The sequence below is a fragment of the Amphibalanus amphitrite genome, unplaced genomic scaffold, assembly GCF_019059575.1.
Source record: "Amphibalanus amphitrite isolate SeventyFive unplaced genomic scaffold, NRLGWU_Aamphi_draft 000379F_arrow, whole genome shotgun sequence".
NCBI classification, from domain to species: Eukaryota; Metazoa; Arthropoda; class Thecostraca; order Balanomorpha; family Balanidae; genus Amphibalanus; species Amphibalanus amphitrite.
This window is the reverse complement of record NW_024881873.1, coordinates 550160-570577: the sequence shown is the minus strand read 5'-3', so window position 1 is coordinate 570577 and position 20418 is coordinate 550160. Positions and strand designations below refer to the sequence as shown.

General features: G+C 48.2%; 1 protein-coding gene and 1 long non-coding RNA gene across 3 annotated transcripts; one reads left to right on the top strand and one right to left on the bottom strand.

Moving 5' to 3' along the window:
• Positions 1 to 4228: 4228 nt before the first annotated feature.
• Positions 4229 to 8377, bottom strand: LOC122390018. Of its 2 annotated transcripts, XM_043382582.1 has the most exons (6): positions 8101 to 8377; positions 7697 to 7698; positions 5905 to 6002; positions 5525 to 5660; positions 5042 to 5162; positions 4229 to 4850 (listed from the first exon to the last, which is right to left on the bottom strand). In XM_043382582.1, coding segments are annotated over exons 2-6 (627 nt in total). In that variant the 5' UTR covers positions 8101 to 8377; the 3' UTR covers positions 4229 to 4580. The 2 variants fall into 2 exon arrangements, with proteins under 2 accessions (XP_043238517.1, XP_043238516.1); XM_043382581.1 differs by lacking the exon at positions 7697 to 7698 and having other exon boundaries at positions 8101 to 8373.
• A 7712-nt stretch (positions 8378 to 16089) lies between these two features.
• LOC122390021 lies at positions 16090 to 16872 on the top strand. The gene is made up of 2 exons (XR_006258055.1): positions 16090 to 16281; positions 16621 to 16872. It is a non-coding gene; the product is annotated as an uncharacterized LOC122390021 (long non-coding RNA).
• The last annotated feature ends 3546 nt before the right edge of the window (positions 16873 to 20418 follow it).

The following is a 20418-nucleotide window of genomic DNA, read 5'->3' as shown; positions in this document are numbered from 1 at the left end:
ATACCTAGCGGTGTCAATTAACCCGCGCCCTGGTGGGGTCTGTTTATAACGCGACCTGGTAGGGGGGGGGCTATTTTTTGCCCCCCTCGTGTCTCCGAAACTACTGGACGGATCCGCAAAATTCAAACGGCGTTCGAAAGGCCTGTCAAATTTGTCGAAGGAAACCAAATTTCATTGACCTCGGGGTCACCGATGACGTCACAGGTCAGGTCAAAGATGAAATGTTTCACCGTTCACGGGTCTTCTAGGGAATGCGCCATAACACCGAGGAAAACGCATTTTGTCGAGAATCAGCGGTAGGGCGTCAGTTGCCTAGTAGATATGTTGCTATTAGAGGTCACTGGCAATACCAGGTCAGGTCACAGGTCAGGTCACCAAGGGTCACAGGTCAGGTCACATGAGCCCAACTTTACTAAGGTTGTGTGATACATGTTTTATGGCCAATTTTTCATTTCCAACTCAATGGTGTTGGTTATAAGACTATCAGGTACGGCTTAGGTCACTTTCTGGTGAAGTTCAGTTCAAGGTCAGGTCAAGGTCAGGCCAAAAAAGGTCAAATTTTAAAGTTGATAGTTTTGCATAAAATGGGTATTGATTCGATGCAGCTCGTCACGGGGAGTCTAATGGTGGTCTTTGCTTTGCGCTTCGGGGTCTAGAATTGCTAAAAATTGAGTTTGAAAATTTGACGTCATCAAATTTGAACAGTTTTTTCGCTATAACTTCGCCAAAAAAAGAGGTATCAATCTCAAATTTGGTATGTGGATGGAAGGCGGTAAGGACTATCACATATATTCCGGTTTTTGCGAAATTCAAAAAACTTTTTGGATTTTTCGATTATTATATCCAAAAAATCTATTTTTTGATTTTTGGGGGTCAAAATCCAAAAATTTCAAAAATCCGAGATAGCAGTTTTGTAGACCTGTCCAATCTACAGCTTTCATGTCTTTATCATTTTTCTGTATTTGCAAAGCTATAGGCCTCACAGCTCTTCCCGCGAAACCCTTTTTTGGGTCGAAAACGGCAGAACATGACGTCACTCTGACGTCATTTCCGGCCAACCTATCATAGCCTTTGGAAAATTTTTTGGTCACAATGTGTAAAATTGATGTCCGGGAGGGTACTGAAAGTTTGGTGACAATCGGCGCAGCGGTTCTGAAGATATATCGAAAAGTCTGGAGGGGGGGGGGGCAAAAATAGCCCCCCCCCCCACCAGGTCGCGGGTTAATGAAAAGGGTTGGGGGGGGGGGTTGACGTTGGCAGATCTCAATCTGCGCGCCAGTCTACTTATCCCTATTTTTTTTTCTACTCGGATTTCTGCTACTTTATTTTAAGGTACAAAAAAGAAAGAAAGAAAAATCAAAATAAAATACGATAAAGGGACATTAGCAGGGAAAGCCTCTCCACAGGCCAACGAAATAGATGCTCACTGAGTGATATCTGTGACATCTGTATACCGTAATCATAAATGAAACACGGTCATTCAGCTCCAGCTGTAAACACCGAGTAGCACATGCATTTTATTCAAATGATGAGTCTCAAATGATGATGAGTTCCAGTGAGGTCATGACCTTGACCAGAGGTCATAAGACATAAATGACATAAACGACACCGAATTCGAAATCTATGGCCTACTTGGACCATAAAACATGTGTCACGTGGACGATGTATATTATAAGATTTACGTGATCTGGGGTGACCTGGCCCTGACTTGAACATCAAAGTACAAGTTCGGTACCGTAAACGGGGGTGACTGCCATGTTTTCAACTTTAGACGCTTGTATTCTTTTAACTCGTTAACTTATTGGGATGACTCTATGTTCAAAACACGGATGAAGATTAGCTCTTTGGGTTTTGCTATTATCGTATTTATAGCTTGTCTAAAAATATAAATTTTTAAGGAAAATGAGTCGTGGCAAAGTTAAACTGAAAAAGGGTTGACTTTGCCACTATGCCAAATAATGTTTTTGTAACGCTATCAAATACTTTTCAAGCATTTTTGCTCCATTGTATGAGGAAGGGCAACCATCCTTAATTGTTAAATAGGAAAAATAAAGCAATTCGAGGTTTTTTGCTCTTAAACGATTTACCAAAAAGGAGAGATGCCTAACTTTTTATAGTACATTATATTTGTTGAAAATAATTGAGATTTGATAGCAAATAGAAACTGAAAAATGTTTCAGAATAGATAAACAAGCACATACTTTATTGTATCGGTACTCTAGGACCTTGGTGCTTTTTTACAGCGGCATTAAGAGGAACAAAAAGAGGACGTTCTTGCGGGAACATACCGACACCCTTATTATCAGCATTTTGATCTATAAAATGATACAAATTTCTTCAGTCAGTCTTGCTGGCAAACTCAGGAGTTGTAGATGATCATGGCTGTTTTAAAAAGTTGGGCCCAGCTTCATCCATTTTTTATTTTGGTAATTTTTGCCTTTCTATACTCCCACTGTGCATTCCTGTGTTAGTGCTCAACATATAAACTTTTACGTTTTAAAAACCAGTTTGAAGATCAAAATGATGCTATATTTAAAGCTTATTTTGAATTGTATCGGATAAGTAATTCATTTTTGCATTGATAACATGGTGGCAAAGTCACCCCATGTGGCCTGCAATTCACTTGGAAGAATGGCCACCAACAATAACCGTGTTTACATAGGGTTCCCTTAATCTTCCCCTATTTGTCTCTTAAATGTCCCTTATAAAGGAATCCTCTGTCTCCTTTACCTCGCTCCACTACAAATATGGCGCAACTAAGTCATTCTAGAAGCAGTTTGCAATTTTTACTTACCTTTAGGGCTCTCCCAAATAGCTTCCAGACTAGACACTGAGGTAAATGTGATAGCACATGAAAGCTCAAAGCAAGAAAAATCAGAAAACTATCTGGCATTTAACATACTTTAAACGGCTGAGCTATTATTCAAGTAGATGTAATCACATCCACTGCAATATCAGAACAGCGCACCTGTCGAATTTCTGTCTTGACTTTCTGCCGTTTATGCGTTAATGCCACTTAAAAATCCTCAGTCGGCGCACGTGCGCTTGTCGAGTCGGGGACCACCAGTCGGACGATTCGGAACTGCCGGCCAATCAGCACGCCGCTTTTGTGATGTGGTAGTTTGAGAACCACTGGATATGGTAGCGTAGCAGCTTTTGGAAAGGCGCTACGCTACCAAATCCTCCCCTATTTGTCGCTTAAAGAGGGAATTGAAGGGCAGGATAAAAATACTTCAAAATATGAATTGTTGAATTTCGAGTATTACATAAGCCCAATTTATATTGTTTACAGCATAAACGATGCTTTGTATGCTTCTTACAACAATAGCGCCCATAGCAACGTTACACGCGATCGCTATGATGCCTAAAATTCGATCTGAAAATAGGGGAGAAATAGGGGAAGATTAAGGGAACCCTATGTAAACACGGCTAATAAAAGCTAAATGAAGTGACAAATTCTAGTTTTGTTGGATATGCTAACTCAACAGCCTTGTCATGATCAACCATACCAAGTTTCAGCATCGCAGTTGGTCTAGAACATGGTTAGATAATAAAAAGTTCGGACCTCTTCAAGTTTGACCATTTCAATAAGTCAAATAAAACGGAGTCCAGTTAGGTATTTAGTGGTAATTTATCACTCATTGCTGGTTATGTTGGAAGGCCCATCAATTATCTTTCATTTGTGCATAAAAAATTATTACATTCTTCGTAAAATATCACTGGAGATCACCCTTAAGCATTTTTTGAGAAGCATGGCAAAGTCACCCAGCAAGGCAAAGTCACCCCCGTTTACGGTACCCCAGGGTATCTAAAGCATCCATTCACGAGTGTGTAAACCAAAAATGAGCCTGATCTGACTTGTAAGCTGGCGGCTAGACCCCAAAATGTGAACTAGCCAAACATTGATAATTTTTACTTTGACCCTACCTGTGACGTCATTGGTAACGTCGAGGTCAATGAAATTAGGCTTCGCTCGACAGCTTTTATCCAGGGCTATTCGACACCGTTTGAATTTTGACAATCGGCCTAGTAGTTTTGGAGTTAGGAGGGAGGCTATGAATAGCCCCCCCCCCCCGAAGGGCGCGTTACACGCGCAGACCCCAGTGGGGCGCGGATTAAAGAGTCAGTTGTATGAGTGGGGGGTGAATGATGATCACTTCAAGTGGGCGTTGTCTGGGTGTGAGTCGTCTTTATAATACAATAATACAACCATTGCAAAGATGTCGACATTGTTCTCGCTCGTGTATTGAAAACAAGACAAGGACTTGATATTCGACACAACACTAGATACATCATCGCTGGAACATTTGCCGAACCACTGCAAAGATCTGTTGAAACATAGACTTTGATTGTTGTGGACCCCGGGGAAGTCGAAACGATAGATGCCCTATGTACTGGATTTCAACTTCCTTCCAGCTCACACTTCTACAGACACCTCCTCCAAACGTTATTCCAAGCCGTTAAGTTTCGACTGGCGGCTGGCGACGATGCTCTGCCTCACGGCCTGTCGGTGCCGGTGCGGCCTGTCGGTGCCGGCGCGGCCTGTCGGCCTGTCGGCCTGTCGGTGCCGACGCGGTCCTCTATCTACTGGGGCCGCTGGGGTCGCCGCTGAGGGGCGTGAACTCCTCCTCCTTGTCCTCCTCCGAGTCCGGGGCCGGAGCGGCCCCGGCCGGCGGCGCGCCGAACGCCTCGCCGCCGCTGGTGCCGAACTGCGGCCGGGTGCCGTCGCTGCCACCGCCGCTGGTGCCGAGCTGCGGCCGGGTGCCGTCGCTGCCGCTCACCTTGTAGCCGGAGAGGGTGACGAATCTGCGGTCCAGGTGATCCGACTCGTGGACGAAGCCGTCCGCCACCTGCACACCAGACACACGGTGAATGGCCGAAATAGGCACCCAAGGCGGCCGTGCTTTGATAGTTATTCTTTATCAACAACTACTTAAGAGATGAAGGCATACAGTTGCCTCGTAAAAATGTGTTGTCTAATATTTCCCCGACTATATCCTTTGCCTCGTCGTGTGAAGTGGTGACGGCCCCGACCTCTCACCCGCAGCGAGACCGTGTCGTGGTAGTTCAGATAGACGATTGCCGAGTTGCTGGCCGTGTTGTAGCCAACGCCGTCTCCGTGGGCCCTGACGACCTCGGCATTGTTCTGGACCAGTTTCAGGCTGCAACATGGTTAGTGAGGATGATAACAGCTCTGCGTTATAAATGCTCCCCGTTTTGGCCCATGCCGTATGAAGTTGAAGCAGTCCAAGAATAAGGCAAACGATTGAATGGATAATGGCTGCACCTTCCACATGGGCTTTAATGATCACGTTTATTCCCAAGCAGCTTTGCGTCTGCTGCAATCTTGCTTACTGAGTTGTTTGGAAGCTGCAAGCAAGCGAATTCCGCCCAACGCTCTGTAACAACTACAAATGCAGAAAGATGTAAAAATATCGTGTCTGGCTGGATATTGCCTGAAATAAAACACAGGGAACGCGTGGTAGCCCGGCATGAGCTCATTTGATGCGCCATTGATACGCACGTGAGGCCGAAGTTTTTCTTGCAAAGACCGTGGAACGAGATGTAGTAGTATCCGGGGTCAGTGCACTTGAAGTGACTTCGCCGATAGTCCCAGCTTCCATCGCTGTCAGCCAGAACCTCGTAGAACTTGATTTTGCCTGCAAGATGTCATCGCTAGTCAATGCCGGACATATGCTGAAGGACTTTGAGACTCTGAGCATCGCATATCGTCAATTGCAATTGCTTCCAATGAGTATATAGCAGTCTCCCACAACAGGATTTCACCCCTTTCCCCAAGAAACCCGTCCGTTCCCGCAAATTCCCGTACCCCGTATTTAGCAGCAGAGCTGACCTCTCGTCCCCCGTCCCGTACCTGCCCTGTTCCCTTTCCCCCTGACTTACCGTTTCTGGCCACAGAGCTGACGTGGCCCACGGAGAAAACGGAGGCCTGCACATAGCCGGTCACGGCCAGCACGGCCAGACAGGCGATCAGTGACCTCCTGGGGACGAGAACGGCGGTCAGATGCGCTCGCAGTCGGTCCAGGCAGTTAGTCAGTCAGTCAGTCAGTCAGTCAGTCAGTCAGTCAGTCAGTCAGTCAGTCTCTCACTCACCCACTCACTCACTCACTCGGCCAGTCAGTCAGTCAGTCAGTCAGTCAGTCAGTCAGTCAGTCAGTCAGTCAGTCGCTTACTCACTCAGTCAGTCAGTCAGTCAGTCAGTCAGTCAGTTAGTCAGTCGCTTACTCACTCAGTCAGTCAGTCAGTCAGTCATTCAGTCAGTCAGTCAGTCAGTCTGGGGATGGTGCTTGACAGAAAGCAGCTTGAAACTTAACCTTGGCCTGCAACATTCACATTTTGAACCGTGAAAGCGTTTATGCACAGACCTAGGGAAAGACGACAAAAAAGTTGGCTGGGAGCAACAATAATAACTTGCAGGACCTTGTGAATGCTGTTAACCCTCGCCCTGGCAGGATATTTTTCATAACACGGCCTGGCAAGGGGGGTCGATGCGAACCCCCCTCGCGATTGACTCCTATGGCACCTAGAAACACCAAATTTGGTAGGTAGGTGGGCCGCCTGGAGTTCTCGCCCCTGTGTAAATCGGCCGGTGACAGCGGGCGGGTCAGGACGCGTGCGCGCGCTGCTCCGCTGAGTCACGCAGAGTGCGGAGTCCCCGAGCGTGACCACGCACTCCTCGTTTGCTGTGCCGGTGGCTTTTTGTTGGCTCCACAGTGAACACATGAAAGTGTGAGCCTCAGACTTACGTGGAGCCTGCGACATTAGTGCCTTCGATTTTTGCCAACGCGCTGCAGACACGCGCGTCTGCCATGCCGCGCCGAGCCGCGTCGCAGTGTACAGGCGAGGACAGTGACAGTGTGACGGGTGGTCACCCGTCCGACACCAGTTGCGATCAGCGATCCGTCAGTGAGTTGGTGCGCAACTACAGCGACCCCGCCGGTGAAGGACAGAAGCGGGACCGATCGGAGTCTGGAGACGTTGCACCCGCCTGCAAGCGCGGGGCCAGAGAGCGGAACGGCGAGCCGGGCCGCAGCCCATCGACACTCGGCGGCAACAGAGGCTTCAGAGAGCAACTGGATGTGGAAATTTGGTTGCTCTAGGTCAAAATTTAGGGGTTTTGGGGGGTATAAATGTAAAAAGTTCGCTAAAACAGGTCAAAAGTTTTTCGCCTATAACTTTTGATCTAATTAAGATAGAGCAAAAAAAGCATCACTGAACTCAGCACGTCAAGGCGCGTCGAATGATATACTGTTGTGCTTGCCTAAGTGTACTTAAAGTTTTTCTTAATTGTTAAGGAAACTTAAATTAATAAATTAAGTTCAAGTTAACCAAATTGCATTATAGCGCGTATCATTCGATTCGGCTGATCACCATGAACACAATTACACCATTTTTTAAGCTCTAGCGTCATTATGTGTCAAGTTATTGGCAAAAATGTAATTTAACCTCAGTTGACCTCATTTGACCTGACCCATGGATAGGTACACCAAACAAAGAAGCACCAAGTGACCTGCTGTTAAGTACTGTGGTTTCAAAGCACAAAAGTGATAGAACGAAGCGGATATCTCCAGTATTTTCCGAATTTAGTATTTTCCCGTAGGCTTAACATTACGACGTAACGACCTCTAAATGACCTCAGGTCAGTGACCTCAAAAACCCAAACTATATGTTATACATCTCGGTGAGCTTAGCACATCCTGAAAGTTTGAAGGAAATCAGTCTAAAACTGTGAGTTGGACAGGTGCAAAAAGAAAATTGAAATTTGACCATGACCTTGTACCGGTTTTTCTGACCTGGTGACCTGACCCAAAGTCACCTGGACCTGAAATTTTCATGTCATATGTAAAAACGTTGCCCCATAGGATGTGCCAAATTGGGTGGCGCTCCGCGCCGCCGTTTTTACGCTATCTTCGAGAAACCTTAGGGGGGTCGCATCGACCCCCCTGCCAGGGCGAGGGTTAAAAGTGCTCAGTTCAGTAATTTAACGCAAAGGGCAAAGGCGTTTGAAGAACAACACTAGGCAAAATAGCTGAAAGATGAGCATAACATATGCGATAAGGATGGACATTAGGTACTTACATTTTGGAGCGCAGAGTACGTTCGATCAAAGCGCTACGTGGCTGCGGAGTGTTGTTTCCATCACTTCCTCCGGCGGCCTTTATAGCTGGGTGGGCGCGGCGTGCGCCCCCTCCAAGGACGGCGGGAGGACCGGCTGGCGAGTCCTCTTCACCTCGCCGCGGGCCGCGAGGCACGCGTGAGCCGATTGTCAACACGGCCGGCACGGCACCAGCCAGAAGACGAGCAAAAACAATCCGGTCAACGACAGCTCAACAACACCGACAGCGGAGTCACGGCGGCACGCATAAGCCATACTAATCGTATTAGTGTCTTCAAAGCCTCGGCACATGCAGGAAGGATATAGGGGGGGGGGGGCAACATCAGGCCTGTTGTCAAGGAACATCTTTGGGCTCTTGCTGCTTTCCAGTTTCAGCCTTTCACTTGTATTTTATTCCTCGCCCGGCTGAGGTAGGAAGGGTTGATACAACGCCCCCTCCCCATGTTATTCGCAGATAGTGTAAATTTAAAAATTGTAATTAGTATACCTACCCTGTGGTGTCCTTTTCGCACCCTTCTTAAAACTTTCAACTTTCAGTCATTTTAGGTACATGTACGTACGGTTGCCAGGTCACAAAAAACGGTACAGGATCAGGGTAGAATAACGGCATCTGGTCATTCATTTCAAGTTGTTCGCGGTAGGGGCAAAACAGTGATGCGTGGTGCCACGACCTGTAGAGCACTTTTTGAAACAGCTATGTGACAAATATACATAGGTACAAGTCCTAGTGACCTCAGATCAGATCATCAGGTCACGAAAGTCAGTGCATCGTAAAAATAGCAATAAAATGCATTTTCCTCAATAAAAAACAATATTTTGCTACGATTCATTAAAACTTCCAAGTTTCAGGTCTGCTAGGTTTACTGAATGTCGTAACACGCAACTCGTTTTTGCTAAAGCTTTATCCAACACACATTCAAGTGAACAAAATAATATAAATATCCTAAAACTGTGAATATATGCTGCGTTTTGCGCATTACGCTGCTCGTTTTACAGTCGTGACACATTTGCGGTTGGTGAAACTTGCTTTAACCGGTGCCTTGTTGAGATCTGACAGGTCCTGTGGTGGGGAGGGAGGGGGGCAAGGGGCCCCGTCGTACCTCCAAAGCCAGGTTCAAAAGAAATTCAAGAAAGAAATTCAAACGGTATTCAAAAGATCACATCTTTGTTGGTTGGAAATGGCAGAACATGGCGTCCATTCTGACGTCATTTGTGGCCAAACCGTCATAGTCTCTGGATTTTTTTTTTGCCACATGGTGAAAAATTCATTCCCAGAGGGGTCCTCAGATTCAACCCGCGCCCTGGTGGGGTCTGTTTATAACGCGACCTGTTGAGGGGGGCTATTTTTGCCCCCTCCCCGTATCTCCGACACTACTGAACGGATCCACGAAATTCGAACGGCGTTCGAAAGCCTTGTCAAAATTGTATAGGAATTTCAAATTTCATTAATCTAGGGGTCACCGATGACGTCAGAGGTCAGGTCAAAGATAAAATGTTTTGCCGTTCACGGGTCTTATACGGAATGCGCTATAACATTGCGTAAAACGCGTTTTATCGAAAATCAGCGCTCCGGCCAGAAGGCCAGATAGGTCGTCAGAACAAGCGGAATGTGCCTGAAATGTCTCGTTGGTGGAATAAATGTCTCGTTATCGGAATTCCACTATCTGGCAACTAGCCCTATATAAACGCGGCTATTGATACCTGATTTTAACCCGCGCCCTGGTGGGGTCTGTTTATAACGCGACCTGGTGGGGGGGGGCTATTTTTTGCCCCCCTCGTATCTCCGAAACTACTGGACGGATCTACTGGACGGATCCGCAAAATTCAAACGGCGTTCGAAAGGCCTATCAAATTTGTCGAAGGAAACCAAATTTCATTGACCTCGGGGTCACCGATGACGTCACAGGTGAGGTCAAAGATGAAATGTTTCACCGTTCACGGGTCTTCCAGGGAATGCGCTATAACACCGAAGAAAACGCATTTTGTCGAGAATCAGCGATAGGGCGTCAGTTGCCTAGTACATATGTTGCTATAAGAGGTCACTGACAATACCAGGTCAGGTTACAGGTCAGGTCACCAAGGGTCACAGGTCAGGTCACATTAACTTAACTTTAGGTACTAACCCAGTAAACATGCCGACGTCGGCCCGACGTCGGCCGACGTCGGGGTGACGTCGGCAACTCGGCATCGGCATGCCGACGTCGGCCCGACGTCGGTCCAACCTCGGAACGACGTCGGCTGGATGTCGGATATGCCCGCATGTTCCGACGTCCAGCCGAGGTCCAGCCGACGTCGGGCCGACGTCGGACCGAGATCAATTGCTGAGGTCCAGCCGACGTCGAGCCGACGTCGGGGCGACGTCGGACCGACATCGGCCGCTGTTTTGACCGTTAAAGTAATATAAAATACATGTTTCATGTTTCATAACAGTGGCGTATCTAGGATTTCTCTCAGGGGGGATCCGCAGTCAAAAGGGCCCTTGCCTGACTGGGTTGAAAGGGCCCTTAAGTGGCAAAAGGGCCCTTGTAGCCTGAGTTGAAAGGGCGTTAGCCCGCGCCCAGTAGGGAGGGGGGGGGGAGGCAAAACGGCCCCTGTCCTCTTCCGTAGCTATCTCCTAAATGACTGCAAATATCGCCACCAAACTTTCAGGAGCTCTCTGGGCATCCATTTTACACATTGTGACCAATTTTATTCCAGAGGCTATGATAGGTTGGCCGCAAATGACGTCAGAATGACGTCATGTTCTGCCATTTTCGACAAAAAAAAGGTTTCGCAGGAAAAGCCACAGGCCTACAGAGCTGTAGAAACATAAAAATGTTCCGACTTAAAATGTGTAGAATTAACAGGCCTAGGTCAAATCTGAGCACAGTTTACAGAAAGAGCATTAAAAGAGCTTTGATTGTTTTGTTGGGTTGGGCCCAGGCCCTTTCGGTCTGACGTGTCCATCAGCGTGCTGTCGATTTTCCCCATATAAGGAAGTTATTGCTGGCGCTTCTTGGCCTCTCATTGGTCTAACGAATAGACCACTTGAATTCGACCAATGAGGAGCCAAGAAGTAGCAGCATGCTCACAGCGTGCTGATAAATAAACGGGGTGCGAACAGAGCTCAGGGCCGGAAGGATGATAGAACAGGAATTGAGGGAGACATTGGTCTGGGCGGGCACCTTGGTGAGTCACCGCCCACCGGGGCTGAGCCTGTCCAACAGGACAGGCCGACTAGCCCCCCCCCCCCCAAGTGCTCACTGCACCCGGTTACGAGCGTGCTTGATTAGGAGCTGCAGTGCGCTCCAATGGGAGCCGCCCGCATGGAATAAAGTTGCCCGTCCAGGTCCAGCCCGGATCAGGGGTTGCGGCATGGAGGAGAAGGATTTGAATGTCATGAGGATGGAAACGGCGAAACGGGTGTTGAAAGAGCTATTAACTACGCTTTTCCCCGGCACTGTAGCTCCTCATTTCCGAGTCATGCGATGGTTTGTTGAAAATTGTCGAAATTGGATCTGAAAATTGGCGAAATTTGACCTTGGATGACCTATGTGAACTGACCTTTGACCTGATCTAAAAAGTGACCAGGGTAATTTCGTCATTATTGTTTGCGGCCCTTCAAACGCTGCCTTTGGCGTGTCGTGGCTCAGAAGCCGAGTTAGAAGCAGGGGTGCGGAGCTGGAGCTGCAGAGCCGCCGGAGCCGGCATATTTTGCCCGGAGCCGGAGCCGTGAAAGAATATAGCCCGGAGCCGGAGCCAGAGCCGGAGCATTAAAAAAAGGCGGCGACTCCGGCTGCTTTTTTAACCCTCGCCCCGTTGGAGGGGGGAGGGGCCATTTTGCCCCCCCCCTGTGGTTTTTCCTGAAAAATTTTCAGTACCTTCCCGGGCATCAATTTGACACCTTCACACCAAATTTCAAGTCTTAGGTCACCTTAGGTCAGGAGTTATTGAGGTCAAACTGAGGTCATGTTCGAGCAAAAATGAGCAAAAAACATGCAATCTTGAAACGTTTACCAAATCTACAGTTATCAAGCAATTTCAAAGTTCTTTATATGGTCTAGTAGACAAAAAGCGGCGCTACAAAACAGCTTTCTCGGATTTTCTAAATTTTGGGTTTTTGACCAAAAAAAAATTAAAAATTTGATTTTTTTTAGAAAAGCTAAAAAAACATCCAAAATGTTTCCGAATTTCAAAAAAGCCGGAATATATGTGATAGTCCCTGCGCTCTTCTATGTACATACCAAATTTCAGATCGATATCTCGTTTTTTGGCCAAGTTCTAGAGAAAACACTGTTCAAAAATTATGACGTCAAATTTTTGAACTCAATTTTTATCGATTCTAGACCACGTACGGCAAAACAAAGACCACCATTGAACTCCCCGTGACGAGCTGCATCGATTCGATACCCATTATATGCAAAAATATTTACTTTGAAATTTGACCTAATTTGACCTGACCTTGACCTGACCTTGACCTGACCTTGACCAAAACGTGACCTAATCTGGCCCCAAAGGCTGCCTGACCCACATAATCGCATTTGTCATGTAAAATAGACCATAAAACATGTATCACACGACACTTTCATATTGTGACCCCCCAGTGACCTGACCTCTGTGACCTGACCTGGTATCAGTGACCTCAAATAGTAAAATATGTGTTTGAAGAACATTTCCCCATCGATGATTTCCAATGAAATGCATTTTACTCGATTTTACAACGCATTTCTTGAAATGCCTGTAAACGATGAAAATTGGACCTTTGACCTGACCTGTGACGTCATCAGTTTGACCTAGGTCAATAAAATTGGGTCACAAGGTAGTTCCCTGATAGGGCTATCCAACACCGTTTGCCGCTTGTCGCTAGGTTGCGTGGTTCTCGAGATCTTAGGGTGGGGGCCAAAATGCCCCACCCCCCAACAGGGCGCGTTGCTCGGCAGAGCCCAACGGGGCGCGGGTTAAGAGGAAAAATTATTGACCTAGTTCGGTTTGACAGTACAAGGCAGTAAAACATGTGGTATTCAAAATAGCCTTGCTATGCCTTTAATGGGCTCCTGATAGCCCATGAAAGGCTTAGCAGATCGCTTTGTGCTATAACATTGAGCTTTAAACAAAATAAGCATGCTTATTTCATAGCCTGCCCTCAGAGGGCCCTTCTGGTGGTCTTAAAGGACCCTCAGGCCTCAATCGACCTCAGATGGACCTTTGCTGGCGTCATAAGGTCTCCGTTAGCCTGAAAGGGTCCTCCAATAGTCCCAAGGGGCCTTCTATTCTCCTTAAAGCCCCTGAGTCAGCCTAAGAGGGCCATTCAGTGGCCTCCGAGGGCACTCTTTGTCCTCAGAGGGCCTGTCATACGGCTCAAGGACCAAGGTGGTCTGAAATAGCCTTCATTTCTCTTCTGAGGGCCCTCCAATGCCCTCAGAGGGCCCTATATTTGCATCATTACACCTCTTTGAGTCCTCGGAGAGCCCTCTTTGAGATGGCTGAGAGGGCCCTCTTTGATCTGAGATGGCCTGATGACCTCGTAGGGCTCATGTGGTGGCCTGAAATCACCTCAGCAGGCCCTCCAGTGGCCTCAAAGGGTCCTGTTTTTGCATTAGAGGGCTCTCTGTGGCTTCCGAGGGCCCTTTTTGATCTCAGAGGGCCTTCTTTGATCTCAGAGGGCTTTTTTGACCCTTTCGAGCTGTCTGAGGGGGCCCTCTGGCCTCTGTTTGCCTAAAAGGGCCCTCTATTCGCCTCAGAGGGCCCTCTGTTCGACTCCGAGGGCCCTCTGGTGACCTCAGCGGACCCTATTTTTGCATCAGAGGTCCCTCTGTGGCCTCCGAGAACCCTCTTCGATCTCAGAGGGCCCTCTTTGAGGTGGCTGAGAGGGCCCTCTGTTCGCCTCAGAGGGCCCTCTGGTGACCTCAGGGGCTCTATTGTTGCATGAAAGAGCCCTCTGTGGCCATCGAGGGCCCTTTTTGATCTCAGAGGGCCCTCTTTGACCTCAGAGGGCTTTTTTTGACATGTTCGAGGTGCCTGAGGGGGCCGTTTTTATCTCAGAGTGCCCTTTTTGACCTCAGAGGGCTTTTTTGACATCTTTGAGGTGCCTGAGGGGGCCCACTGACCTCTGTTTGCCTCAAAGGGCCCTCTGTTTTCCTAAAAGAACCCCCTATTCGCCTCAGGGGACCCTCTGTTCGCCTCAGAGGGCCCTCTGGTGACCTCAGGGGGCCCTACCCTAGTAAAAAAATCCAATTGGATTTCAGAATGTCATGTTAAAGCAATGGGATGTCCTACTGGATCAGTATCAGTCCTATTGGACTGAAGTGAATCCAATTGGACTTCAGTGTTAATCCAACTGGATTGGAGATAGTCCAATAAGTTACATATTAGTCCAATTGGATCTGCTTGGTCATCCAACATGATTCAACTTCACCCGCGCCGTGTTGGTAGGGGGGACGTTTTTACGCACCATTCAGGTTCTTGGCACAGCTTATCACACATCTTTTCCGTATAGTAGGCACAATTCCAACCCCAGATCATCAAAGATCAGATCACCAAGTCAAGTGACCCAACCTCCGAAAAATCGAAGATGTACGCGCCTTGGTCACATTGTTTTTGAGCCCTGGAGGCCAAACCGTTGACATGAGGTCAAAACCGACTGCTTTTCCAGGTAAGTCTGTAAGTGGCTATCGTTCGATGCCAAACGAACAACCCATTTCCCATTTCCCATTTCCCACACTGACACAGTTCCCTACGATGTCAGAAGGTTCCAGGACAATAGTGGCCGCTTTCGGGACATACTCCATAATGTGGTTGACTAGTGGAAAAGCCTGCTTTCCTTCGCAACGTGAACAAAAGAAGAGGCACCTCACGGTTGAACTCTTTAGTGACCTGGGTTGAACTTTACCTATATAGCACGCACAAACGCCACTTGATCGCCAAGAGAACGCGAATTGATCCCTATAAAAAAAAATCGATTCACTTCATAACTCCCTAGTCCCTTCATAACCCGTCATAACATTCTCAGCTTAATTTGAAGCATCACTACTGTATTATTCGGGGACTAAAGTGTACATTTGTGCGCTGTGATGATCTTTTAGAGACTGTACCGACTGGAATTTAGCGACCACCCAGGTGAAAAAATCTTACAAGATCTTACAAGAATCTTCTCGATCTTGCAAGATCTTATATGATTCTGAGGACAGTCTTCCAAACTTAGGAAATCTTGTACAAGACTGTCCCAATCTTGCAAGTTTCTTGTAAGAATGCGGTGGTTTCCTTGCAAGAATCTTTCTTGCAAGATTCTGGCAAGTCTGTTCGTTACTTGTAAGATTTTTTAACAGCTCGCTTATCAGTCATGACCATTGATAAGCCTCATACTTTACTTAACCCGCGCCGTGCTGGTGGCCTGAACTTTCCGCCGAGTGCTGGGGGGGGGGGCGTTTTCACGCCCCCCCCCCGTCTTACTCGGCTCCTGGGCCACGTAGCGACACGCGGTAAACGGCAATCGAAAGAGCTTCAAAAATAAGGAAGAAAACACTTCAGTCATTTTTAAGGTCAGGTCAAAGGTCAGGTCACCAGAGGTGATCGAAGGTCAAATTTAGTCCATTTCGATAATTTTGGAAACTGCCAACGGCCAACTCGGGAACCAATAGAGCTACAGCGCCGCGGAAAAGCGCATTCGATATCCCTTTTACCGTCATTTATGTAGAGTGTTCTCAGATTTGACCTCAGGTCAACGGTTTAGCCTCCAGAGGCCAAAAACTGTAAAAATAGCCGTTTTCACGAAAACTGTTTTTCGGAAATAACTTTTGACTCAAGAAAGCCACGACATTACTTTTGCCTGCATCGTGTTCCTCTCGTCGAGACGCGTCGAATAAACTATTTGATGACCTTGAAAGGTCATTTTGATTTGAAAGTGGTGATCAAGTTCAGAGACTGTACCGACTGGAATTTAGCGACCACTGTCCGTTTTAGAGGCCGTACGGTCGGCGGCGGGCGCCCCGATCCTCGCCTGGGGCGGAGACGCCGCGGGAGAGGGGAGCGCCGAGCGCGCGTCCCCTCCGCCACATTCCGTCCGTCCCATTCAGTGCCCGCCCGCGATGTGCGGACGGCCGACGGGGATGTCGAGTGTGTGCCGTGCGGTGTCAGTGTCGTCTGCCGTCTCCTCTTCCGACCTGAAGGTAAGTTTCTGCCATGCTGTATTGCTGTGTAATAATAAGAAAATTGTCCTCAATATTTGCAGCATTACAGACACAAAAAAACAACAACAACGCCGAAACGTTCACTCAAAAATAGCTGATCGCCTGTCATTCTTTTGCATGCCACAAGGGGAATAGTGCTGACGGTAACGTCATACGGTGAAACTGGGCCCAGGGATGGTAGATACGTGAGGATGATAGCTATATTATGCTGAATTATCTTTAACTGAAAATGAGCCCCATCAATTCTAGTTTTCTGGCTCACCTTTTCACATCTGGCTTTTGATATTACCTGATTATATAAATGACATTTCATTTCAGCATTTGAGAATCTCGGCTCACCAATACTATGCGATGCAAGGCTCGACGGGCGACATCCTCGCTCAAGATGTGTACGAGTATAGCTGGATGCAGACGGAACGGCGGCCTCGACGACAATGGTGACATGACGTGACGTCAACGTGTGATGATGTGATGTGACTGTGACGTGTGGATGACTCGAACAGTAAAGGGCTGTTGATATGTGTTCTCAGCTCTACATTTTTTATGAATACATATTGATTTTGACGTTTACGCTGGCACATTATCCATTTCGCTTTGTGGATTTCGTACTTACACATGGGTCTCGACATGAATACAATCGAAACAATATCTGAGGGCAACGATGTGTCTGGAAGTCTTGTAGGTTTGCCAGAGTCTGGTACAAGACTTGCTAATTATCTAATTATGATATGCTTAATTATCTTTAACCGAAAACGAGCCCCATCAATTTTACTTTTCTACTTAACAGCACTATCAAATTGTATGTCAAATTGGATCCAATTGGATGTCTACTTGGATATCCAATTGTATCCAATTGGATGTCTAATTAGATATCCAATCGGATCCAATTGGATGTCTAATTGGATATTCAATCGGATCCAATTAGATGTCTAATTGGATATCCAATCGGATCCAATTGGATGTCTAATTGGATATCCAATTGGATATCCAATTGGATGTCTAATTGGATATCCAATTGGATATCTAATTGGATATCCAATTGGATATCCAATTGGATATCCGATTGGATATCCAACTGGATGATCATCTTGAAAAGTCCGTTAGGAACTCAATCGGACAATCCATTTGGATCCAATTGGACTTTTTTACTAGGGTATTGTTGCATCGGAGGGCCCTCTGTGGCCTCCGAGGGCCTTTTTTATCTCAGAGGGCCCTCTTTGACCTCAGAGGGCTCTTTTCGACCTATTCGAGATGTCTGAGAGGGCCCTCGGGGTCTGCGAGGGCCCTCTGAGTGCCTGAGAGGGCCCTCTGAGTGCCTGAGAGGGCCCTCTGAGTGCCTGAGAGGGCCCCCTGGGCTCTGTCCCCCGTTCGTCTCAGAGGGTCCCTTTATTCGCCCCTTCAGAGGGCCCTCTGTTTGTCTCAAAGGGCCCTCTGTTTGCCTAAAAGGACCCCCTATTCGCCTCAGAGGGCCCTTTGGTGACCACAGGGGGCTCTATTGTTGCATTGGAGGACCCTCTGTTGCCTCCGAGGGCCCTTTTTATCTCAGAGGACCCTCTTTGACCTCAGAGGGCTCTTTTCGACCTATTCGAGATGTCTGAGAGGGCCCTCTGAGTGCTTGAGAGGGCCCTCTGAGTGCCTGAGAGGGCCCTCTGAGTGCCTGAGAGGGCCCTCTGGGCTCTGAGTGCTTGAGAGGGCCCTCTGAGTGTCTGAGGGGGCCCTCTGAGTGCCTGAGAGGGCCCTTTGGGCTCTGGCCCCCGTTCGTTTCAGAGGGTTCCTTTATTCGCCCCTTCAGAGGGCCCTTTGCCTCAAAGGGCCCTCTGTTTGCCTAAAAGGACCCCCTATTCGCCTCAGAGGGCCCTTTGGTGACCACAGTGGGCTCTATTGTTGCATTGTAGGGCCCTCTGTTGCCTCCGAGGGCCCTTTTTTATCTCAGAGGGCCCTCTGTGAGCTCAGAGGGCTCTTTTCGACCTCTTCGAGATGTCTGAAAGGGCCCTCGGGCCTGAGAGGGCCCTCTGAGTGCTTGAGAGGGCCCTCTGAGTGCCTGAGAGGGCCATCTGAGTGCCTGAGAGGGCCCTCTGAAAGCCTGAGAGGGCCCTCTGTGTGTCTGAGAGGGCCCTCTATGTGCCTGAGAAGGTCCTGATCGTTGTAAAGGGCCCTTAATTTACTCTACAAGGTCCCTCGTTGGCCTAAAGGGGTCCTCTGATAGTCCTAAAAGGGTCCCTAAAAATGTAATTGATACTTTTCATTATGTAAAAAAATGTAAGTGGTGAAAAGGGCCCTCAAAGTGTTTTCAATTTTTTTTTTTTTCGAGTAAAATTTTTTTTTCTCCAGGGGGGATCCTAGGACCCCCAGGCCCCAGGGTCCCCCCTTGGATACGCCACTGTTTCATAAAGAGCTTCTGTATTCAAAATATCCTCAGGAAACTCAAATCTTCCTCCACGCCGCAACCCCCTGATCCGGACTGGACGGGAAACTTTATCCCATTCCCATTTGGGATTGCCCGTAAGCCGAGCTCGCCCGTAGCCGGGTGCGGTGAGTGCTTGGGGGCTGCTCGGCCTATCCTTTGGTCAGGCTCAGCCCCGGAAACTCACCAGGGCCGGGCCCAGTTCATATAGAAAGGCCAGTCGGCAAGTGTCACTTTGCCAAAGTGCCACTTATCAAAGGGACACTTTGGGAAACGTTGGTGCAGGTGTGTAAGAGTGGCTATATGAATCCATTGTGGTGTCGCCCTTTCCAATAAGTGTCACGTAACAGCAATGGGACCAGGGACTCTATATGAACTGGACCCAGAGTGCTCGCCAAGAAGACCAATGTCTCGACTCCATCCTATGATCCTTCCGGCTCTGAAATGGTCTTGTCAGACCGAAAGGGCATAACCGAACAAAACAAACCAAATTCGTTAGCTGGCTGCGTGGTGTAGTGGTTAGCGCGCTAACCTCGCGTTCGAATGACACTGGGTTCGAATCCCATCGCCGGCTGATGCTTTTGGCGTGTTGTCCCAGTAAACATGCCGACGTCGGCGACTGGGGGGCTCGAATCCCGCCGCCGGTTGATATTTTTGGCGCGTTGTCCCAATAAACATGCCGACGTTGGCCCCGTCGGTCCAACGACAAACGATCTCGTCAACCTCGGCAAACGATCTCGGCCCGACGTCGGCTCGACGTCGGCTGGACTTCGGCTGGACGTCGGAACATGCGGGCATATCCGACGTCCAGCCGATGTCGGGCCGAGGTTGAACCGACGTTGGGCCGACGTCGGGCCGAGTCTCGGGCCGACGTCGTCATGTTTACTGGGAAGGTTGTGCGATGCATGTTTTATGGCCAATTTTTCATTTCCAACTCAATGGTGTTGGTCATAAGACTATCAGGTACGGGTTAGGTCGCTTTCTGGTGAAGGTCAGGTCAAGGTCAGGCATAGGCGTCGCCAGAGATTTTCGGTTGGGGGGGCAAAATCAACTTTTGTGTGAAATCTTGCCTTTCCCCAGTCGCTACTCACTCATTTTGCATATCATTCGACGCGCAATGGTGCGAGGAATCCGATGGTGACAAAGTTTTCCTTCTAGCTATGACATGTATGTTTTTACAGAAAAAAATCGAAATTTTGAAATTTGTGGACAAAAACGACCGGTAGAAATTCGTGGATGCGCAGCCGTGGGAATTTCAGACGGCTCCGGCTCCGGCTCCGGAAAAAAAAAATCGGTTCCGGCTCCGGCTTCGGGTGAAATGCCATGGCGGCTCCGGCTCCGGCTCCGGCTCCAAATGCTCAGTACGTCCCCTATACAGTTAAATACGGGTCGAAGAAAAAAGACGATGGGATTGGTGCAAGTTGCTTCTGTATTTGCATAACAGGGCTATTTTCATATTTTGAATACCGCATGTTTTACTGCCATGAACTGTCAAACCGAACTAGGTCAATAATTTTTGCTCTTAAAAAAGGAGCCGGAGTCGCCCCCTTTTTTGACGGCTCCGGCTCCAGCTCCGGCTCCGGGCTATATTGTTTCACGGCTCCGGCTCCGGCTCCGGGCAAAATGTGCCGGCTCCAGTTCCGGCTCCGGCTCCGCACCCCCGGGTAGAATTACAGTGGCTGCAATTGACGACGCACTGCAGAGGGTCCCTG